The sequence below is a fragment of the Cibotium barometz genome, chromosome 16 (assembly GCF_041138505.1).
Source record: "Cibotium barometz isolate CiBa-2024 chromosome 16, ASM4113850v1, whole genome shotgun sequence".
Classification (NCBI taxonomy): domain Eukaryota; kingdom Viridiplantae; phylum Streptophyta; class Polypodiopsida; order Cyatheales; family Cibotiaceae; genus Cibotium; species Cibotium barometz.
In genome coordinates, this window is record NC_141061.1 from 14,883,634 (window position 1) to 14,892,349 (window position 8,716).

General features: G+C 39.6%; 1 protein-coding gene across 1 annotated transcript; it reads right to left on the reverse strand.

Annotated features, from left to right (window-relative positions):
• Positions 1 to 4,175: 4,175 nt before the first annotated feature.
• LOC147630412 (uncharacterized) lies at positions 4,176 to 4,803 on the reverse strand. The gene is made up of 2 exons (XM_086809990.1): positions 4,464 to 4,803; positions 4,176 to 4,371 (listed from the first exon to the last, which is right to left on the reverse strand). The coding sequence occupies exons 1-2, from the start codon at positions 4,725 to 4,727 to the stop codon at positions 4,246 to 4,248; spliced, it is 390 nt and encodes a 129-aa protein (XP_086666116.1). The 5' UTR covers positions 4,728 to 4,803; the 3' UTR covers positions 4,176 to 4,245.
• Between the last annotated feature and the right edge of the window lie 3,913 nt (positions 4,804 to 8,716).

Genomic DNA, 8,716 nt, shown 5'->3' on the forward strand with positions numbered 1-8,716 from the left:
AATCCCTCAAGCCAAAGGAAAGCTTACAAAACTCCATGTAAGCTAAAATTTCTACTTTTTAATTTCTTATCTATGGTTTTCTGATTTCTTTGCTTTTTAGTTGACTAAAGTGAATCTGGATGTTATGCCTTGATGAAAAGGCCACCCCCTTCTCTTCCTTAAGAATTCAGCCTTTCTTTGTCCTAAAATGAGTAACAAATAAATTGATTTAAACTTTTCTTATTGTTTACTCTTTAGAAAGTGAAAATTGAGTAGATTAGAGTACTTTACTTCAAATTGGGATTAATTCTAAATTGATATTAGAATGTAAAAATTGAGAAATGGTCAGCCATACAAAGGAGGTTATGGCAACATTTTCTTAAATTTTATGAAAAACAAAGTTATTTTCATGTTATTCAAAAAGAGTAATTTCCACCGTTTGTGCATTCTAAAAGAAATATTTTTATTTACTCCATGTACATATTCACCTATGAATATGCATAGATATCATTGATATTAATTATTGAAATTAATTTCTATGCATAGAAAGCTACATATTGAAAGTTTTTTTTTATAAAAGTGCTGTTTTCATTGAATTTAAATTCTATGCATAGAAAGATGCATAATGAAAATTTTTATTATAAAAGTGTTGTTTTCATTGAATTTAATTTCTATGCATAGAAAGATGCATAGTGGAAATTTTTATTATAAAAGTGTTTAATTTCTATGCATAAAAAATGCATAATGGAAATTTTTATTATAAAAGTATTATTTTCATTAAAATTGAATTTATGCATAGAAAGATGCATACAAGATTTATTTTTATTTCAAAAGTGTTATTCTCATTAAAATTGATGCATAAAGATTTATTTTTATTTCAAAAGTGTTATTCTTATTAAAATTGATTTTATGCATAAAAGATTTATTTTTATTTCAAAAGTGTTATTTTCCTTAAATTTGAATTATGCATAAATAGATGCATAAAAGGATTTTTATAAAAGTGTTATTCCCACTGAAGTTGATTTTTATGCATAAATAGATGCGTAAAGAATCTTTATATCAAAAATTAAAATTCTCTTAAATTCCATGTTTAAATTCTATGAATAGATGTGATGTGAATCAGATAGATGTGAATGAATGGATGGATGTGATGTGAATAGAGGTGTTGAGATGTGAGGTGAATAGATGTGATGAGATGTAATGTGAATCAGATAGATGTGAATAGAGGTGTTGAGATGTGAGGTGAATAGATGTGATGAGATGTAATGTGAATCAGATAGATGTGATGAGATGTAATGTGAATCAGATAGATGTGAATAGAGGTGTTGAGATGTGAGGTGAATAGATGTGATGAGATGTAATGTGAATCAGATAGATGTGAATGGATGGATGGATGTGATGTGAATAGAGGTGATGAGATGTGAGGTGAATAGATGTGATGAGAATCAGATAGATGTGGATGGATGTGATGTGAATAGAGGTGATGAGATGTGAGGTGAATAGATGTGATGAGATGTGATGTGAATCAGATAGATGTGAATGGATGGATGGATGTGAATAGAGGTGGATGGATGGATGTGATGTGAATCAGATAGATGTGAATGGATGGATGTGATGTGAATCAGATAGATGTGAATAGATGTGAATGGATGGATGTGATGTGAATCAGATAGATGTGAATGGATGGATGTGATGTGAATAGAGGTGAATAGATGTGATGAGAATCAGATAGATGTGGATGGATGGATGGATGTGATGTGAATAGAGGTGATGAGATGTGAGAATCAGATAGATGTGGATGGATGGATGGATGTGATGTGAATAGAGGTGATGAGATGTGAGAATCAGATAGATGTGGATGGATGGATGGATGTGATGTGAATAGAGGTGATGAGATGTGAGAATCAGATAGATGTGGATGGATGGATGGATGGATGGATGTGATGGATGTGATGTGAATAGAGGTGATGAGATGTGAGAATCAGATAGATGTGGATGGATGGATGGATGGATGTGATGTGAATAGAGGTGATGAGATGTGAGAATCAGATAGATGTGGATGGATGGATGGATGTGATGTGATGTGAATAGAGGTGATGAGATGTGAGGTTAATAGATGTGATGAGAATCAGATAGATGTGGATGGATGGATGAATGTGATGTGAATAGAGGTGATGAGATGTGATGTGAATCAGATCTATGTGAATGGATGGATGGATGTGATGTGAATAGAGGTGATGAGATGTGAGGTGAATAGATGATGTGATGAGATGTGATGTGAATCAGATAGATGTGAATGGATGGGTGGTTGTGATGTGAATAGAGGTGATGAGATTTGAGGTAAGTAGATGTGATAAGATGTGATGTGAATTAGATAGATGTGAATGAATGGATGAGATGTGATGTTATCTGAATCAGGATGTAAATGAATGATATGGGATATGAGTGGATGATATGTGATGAAAATGGATGTAAATGTATAAGTGAAGAATGGATGTGAATGTATATGTGAAAGAATTGATGTGAATGAGTATGTGAAAGAATGGATATAGATATGTATGTGAAAGAATGTGATGTGATGGAAAGAGAGGTGATGTGTCATAAATATATGTGGATGTGAATGTGATGAATATGAATGAATGTGAATGTGATGGATATGAATAAATGTGAATATGATGGATATGAATGAATGAGATGTGATGGATATGAATAAATGTGAATATGATGGATATGAATGAATGAATATGATGGATATGAATGAATGAGATGTGATGTGAGTGAATGTGAGTCGGGATAGATGTGAGTGAATGTGAGTTGGGATAGATGTGAATGAATGATATATGAGGTAAAATGAATGATATATGAGGTAAAATGAATGAGATGTGATGTGAATGAATGATATATGAGGTAAAATGAATGAGATGTGATGTGAGTGAATGTGATGTGGTCTGAATGGATGAGATGTGAATGAATGTGATGTGATGAGATGTGGATATGGTTAGATGCGAGTGGATGAGATCTGACGCGGATAAATGAGAAAAGATGTGATGAAATGGAAAATGATGTGATGAGAATGGGAATATACATGAAATAAATGAGAATTGATGTGGAACAATGTGGAAAGACGAGAGTTCGTTATAGAAACTGTATTTATGACCTGTTTTTTTAAATGGCTATTTTATGTCAAGAATGCTGGGGAAGCATTTTGACCATCGTGTGAATGAGGTTGTGGAGACCTAGTCTGATATAGTTGCAATAGCTGACGGAGAGTCAATTGAGGACGTCTCGCATAGCAAGGTCGGTCAAGGTCTTGACCAGCCTCGGTTCGATTAAAATGGTGAATGAGGTTGTGGAGACCTAGTCTGATATAGTTGCAATAGCTGACGGAGAGTCAATTGAGGACGTCTCGCATAGCAAGGTCGGTCAAGGTCTTGACCAGCCTCGGTTCAATTAAAATGGTGAGCTTCCGGTACAGTGGATGAGGGACCAAGGAAGCGGCCTATAAGTGAAGCGCTAGGTCACCTGCTGTGCTGCGAAGTATCCTAGAGGGTGCTGACCATACGGTGCTCGGGCTCTGGGTCGCTGACGATACCTGCGCATGCATCGAGGAACATATTGGAACAAGGAGTAAGAGTTGTTTTCTGAATTCGGGCATGGATCTGGTTGATTGACCTTGCTGGTTCGCAACCACTACTACATGTTAGCCTAATACCGGCGCTTATACCGACGTCATTGAACGGGGTCTAAAAAAGCCCCGTCTCATCGGTATAAGCGCCGGTATATGCGCCGGAACCACAACGTCGGTATAAGCGTCGGGGAACAATACCGGTGCCTATACCGGTGTCTATACCGACGTCTCACCGGCGCTAATACCGACGGCTATTCCGGCGTCTATACCGGCTACTATACCAGCACTCATACCGGGGTGTATACCTGCCCCTATACCGACGTTTACTGGCATCTATACCGACAGCAGTACCGGCAGATATACCGGCAGATATACCAGTGAATATACCGGTGTATATACCGGGGAATATACCGACGCTGCACCAAAATTTTTTTTTTGGACAGAATAGTGTTGCCTGGCTGCCTGCAATGAACAAGATCAACAACAGTAAACAGACAGCACCATTCTATCTAAAATAGAGCACAAAAACAACCGTGCTTGTTTTTTTATTTTCCAGATCGATAAACAAGAAATTAAATTAAACATTAATACTCAAGAATGTTTTGATCATATACCATTAGTTTGAAGGTCATCTTACATCATGGTAATGCCTCCCAATTGACGGTCTCTCCTTCTTCTTCAAGCATCTCAAATAAGGCCACAAGGCCATGTTTGTGAGCGTACTTCTCCTCTCGCCTACTTGGTGGGCGATTCATGGCCAACTCCTACACAAACGATTAACAATTATAACTTTTAGAAATCAACATTTAGCCCACATACATACATTTACATAAATAAAATTGCTACAAATACTTACGAATTCATGGCGCATGGTTTCGTAACCACCACTCCCAAGATGAGAAGCCCCTACTGTTTGGAGTCTTTCCCTTGCCGCCTCTCTTTGTTGTTGAAACCTCTCTGGTGTCTCTGTGAGCTCCTGAGCAATGGCTGCCCACTCCCTGTCATCTAGCCAAATAGGTTTCTCTTTCCCCTCTCTAAATGCATCCCTCGCCTCTGACCTACGATGCCCCATCAAAATGCGAGCTGTATACTGTATCCACTCATTAGAGACGACATTCATAGGGTCAGATGGCTGAAACTCTTGCTTTATCTTTGTATTTATATAATTTTTCTTCCCCTTATCTTGCTGATCCCATTTAGTCATGACAGAGTCGTGAAACTATATAATGCACAATTGTCGAATGCGTGTCTTCATTGCCTTCCCTGCACTATTCATTATTGGTGCCCCATCCCTAATTGTGTATATCTTGCTGTTGTCATGGTCATGTGCACCCCAGGGAGTGGAAGGTGACCCTATGGGTGTGCTATCAACAGATGAGAGCGAAGGACGACGCTCACGTGGTGGTGGTGTCACAGCATCTGTGGCACTACCACCACAACAACCTCCCCCTGAAGACCTACTACGTGAGCGCCATCTATGTGAAGAGGTGGTAGATCGAGCTGTAAGAGGAGTGGAAGGCTGTGTGGTATGAGGTGTGGGAGTTGCTGTCGTACCCACGGGTGTGGGAACTGGCGTCGGAAAGCCAGATGGTGAGGCAGATGTCCCTGCTCCAGAACCCCAATAACTCTGAGCCATGGCTCTCTGCTCTGGAGTCATGGACGAAAGAAAACCATATAACTGCTGGGGACTCATGCCCTGCGGTGTAGGATTAAATGAGAAATCAGGACTGTAGTCGTAGGGCGGTGAGTCACCCATGGCCTATTGGACAAAAAACCATATGACAAACTTGTGCGAAATGAAAATTACACGGTAAACAATGAAAGAACCATATGACAAACATTAACAATGATAAACAACATTGGTAAAACTATATCAACTTGCACCTACAGTAGTGATTATGATGGTAAACATTAACAATGGTAAACAATGAAAGGACCTTCAATGTCATAAAATCATTACAAATATGTCATAACTATTTGCATAATCATTAAGATACATCATTTTAAAAATCATTATCTATTCTATCATCCTCATTAAGATCAGTAGCCCCAAAGAGATCTATGTCTATGTACATTTCAGCATCCTCATCATTAAAAGTCCCTTGATGAAGGATGTCCTCATCATCTATGTCTTCTTCCTCAACATGTTTTTCAGCTTCCTTGGTTTGCACCTCTTCATTTGGATCTTGCTCTAGTTGCTCCTCTTCATTTGCTTGCTCCTCTTCATTGTTGATATCGGCTTGTTCTTGCTGCTCTCCACCACCCTGTGCATCCACATCACCTTGTTGTAGCTCAAATTCTTCAAAAATTTGCTTACTGCTGCAGGGGGCGACTTGAACCACAAATAGCCAGCGTGGATCTTTTGGATCCGCTTTAAAGACAACCTGCTCACAATGCTCTGGGCGCACAAAAGTATCTTGCTGATCGGTCCATACCTTTGTGGAGTCCACTTGGATGAGGCCACTCTTGTCTCTATGTACAGTTGCATGTGGGCCATTCGTGATTACCTTGAACCACTTCACATCAAAGATAAACAACTCAAAACTTCTGAAGCCAACCTTTAATATATCTTGAATGGCTCCAAAGTAATCAAGCATTCCAGTAATTGTGTTATCATCACTTGCACTTGCACGACTTTCTTGAACAAACTGTGCTGTGACACCACAATCAAAGGTTGCTCTTCTTTGGTCTATTCGTTCTACTCGAAAATGACGTCCATGTGACCAAAACGCCCCATATTTGTGATACTACAAATAGCACATAAAGATTGTTGATGGAGAAACAAACACTGAGACATGTAGAGAAAAAAAAGAGAGACATGTAGAACTTAAATACTTACATGCCAATCGCATTCTTTTGTAAGCTCCTCCTCCTCTGTTATAGTTAAACCAGCACGTTTGGCTTCTAAAATTGTACCTTCTAGCCATCTACCTATGGGAAAGTCCGGAAGAGCTTGCATATCTTCTGGATATGGGAGATTTCTTGTAGTGCGATTCCTTCTGAAACTTAAACGATCTTGTACTCGCTGTCGCTTGAGAGCTTCATATGTCTCAATCCACTTCTCCATTACATGAGAGTTCAAGATGCAAAATTTGTTGATTTTTTCCCTCAAATTGTTATCCATCTTTCTCTTAATGCCTTGGCCTTGAGGTTCCTCACCAATGACTCGCCTGTTAGACTCTTGAGACCATAGTCGAGGTATCTCTGGATCTGAGGAACTTAAATATTCAGTGATGTAAACAAGGGACTCTTGTATCAGCCACCCTTCTGACATACTACCCTCTGGGCGAGCCATTTGGCGAACAAATCCCTTTAATGTCTTCAAAAACCTCTCCAAAAAGAACATCCATCTTGAATGGACTGTTCCAGCAACTGCAACCTCATCTACAACATGAACTAGCAGATGCATCTGGATTGTTAATAAACTTGTAGGGAAAAACTTCTCTACCATGCAGACTACCTCTATGGAGTTTAAACGCGTTGTCTCCAAAGTGTCTCTCTTTATCTCTTTTGAAGAAATCCAGTGCACCAATGTGCCAATCTTATAGATAGTAGCTCTAATGTCTTCAGTGAGGCAATCTTTTATTGCTATGGGTAGCACAAATTGTAGAAACTTGTGCCAATCATGACTCTTGAGGCCACTAAGATCATCATCCTTTGTAAATGCACTTTTCAAGCAATGCATACAACCTGTAGGAGTCCGAAACTCTGAAATTGTCCTCTTGACTTGTTGTTCCTCCATCTTACTAAAAACCCATGGGGCTCTTGGAAGTAGCACCTTTCCATTGGGTCTAGTGCGAGCCCACAACTCTTGCATGCAACCAATCTCTTCCAAGTCATCCCTTTGGCCTTTAGTCTCCTTTTTTCCTGTCATGGTCTTCCACAGAATGTCAGCTACATTCTTAAAAATATGCATCGGGTCAAGCAAATGGTTTATAAGGAGATCACCCCAATAGGGGAGTTGGTGAAAGATAGAGAGCCTCTTCATCCTAGGACATGCCAAGTTGCCACATTCCTCCCATTTGATCTTCCAATCGCTTGCCCCAATAGGGGAGTTGGTGAAAGATAGAGAGCCTCTTCATCCTAGGACATGCCAAGCAAATGGTTTATAAGGAGATCACCCCAATAGGGGAGTTGGTGAAAGATAGAGAGCCTCTTCATCCTAGGACATGCCAAGTTGCCACATTCCTCCCATTTGATCTTCTAATCGCTTGCCTTCAATGCACTTGGAGGAGGTCTTCCTAGATTACCATCCCGCAATTCATGATTTTCTGGAAGATACCTAACATGTCCTTGGTAGACATTCTTTTGTAATGCTTTTGAGTATCTTGAATCAAGTCGAGGACCACATACAGGACATGCATTGTAACCCGATATAGACAAACCTGAGCATTCTCCATAGCTAGGCCAATCATGCATTGTCCACATGAGAATACCTTGCACAGTTGTAAGTCTTTGGCCACTCTGCTGCTTTGACATGTCCTTCACTTCAATTCCGTTCCACAAGGTGCGTAACTCATCAATAAGTGGTGCCAAATATACATCCATGTTCTTCACCTTGTACTTTCCTGGAACTATTAATGAGAGCAACAAATGACCTTTCTTTATTGCTAACCATGGCGGAAGATTATAATTCACAAGGCAAACAGGCCATGTGCTCCATGAAGAGCTCCTTAAACCAAAAGGGTTTACACCATCCATTGCTAGGCCAAGACGAAGTTTTTGAGGTTCTTCCTCAAAAGCCGGCCATTTCTCTTCAATGTGTCTCCATGCGGGTGAATCAGCAGGCACACGCATCACTTCATCTATGGATCGAGTTGTGGCATGCCATGTCATCAAGCTTGCTATAGATTTGCACCTGAACATGCTTTTTATTCTTGGGATGATTGGAAAGTGCCTAAGAACCTTTACCGGGATAGCTTCCCCCTGAACATCTTCTCTATATCTGTTAGAGCCACAATGGGGACATTCTTGCAAATGCTCATATTCATGTAACACTAATTCCAATCCAATCACTTCTCAACCCCCTTTATCCTTTACTGAACAAACTCTTTCTATGCCGCTGAGAATAGTTGACAGTTTAGGAAGGGGGTTTGCACATGACTTGAA

Bases quoted from the DNA above. Each gene is read 5' to 3' on its own strand.
- LOC147630412 (XM_086809990.1), bottom strand. From the start codon at position 4,727: ATGAATGTCGTCTCTAATGAGTGGATACAGTATACAGCTCGCATTTTG. The intron at 4,372-4,463 runs GTAAGTATTTGT...TCGTTTGTGTAG, and splicing joins AAACCATGCGCCATGAATTC to GAGTTGGCCATGAATCGCCC.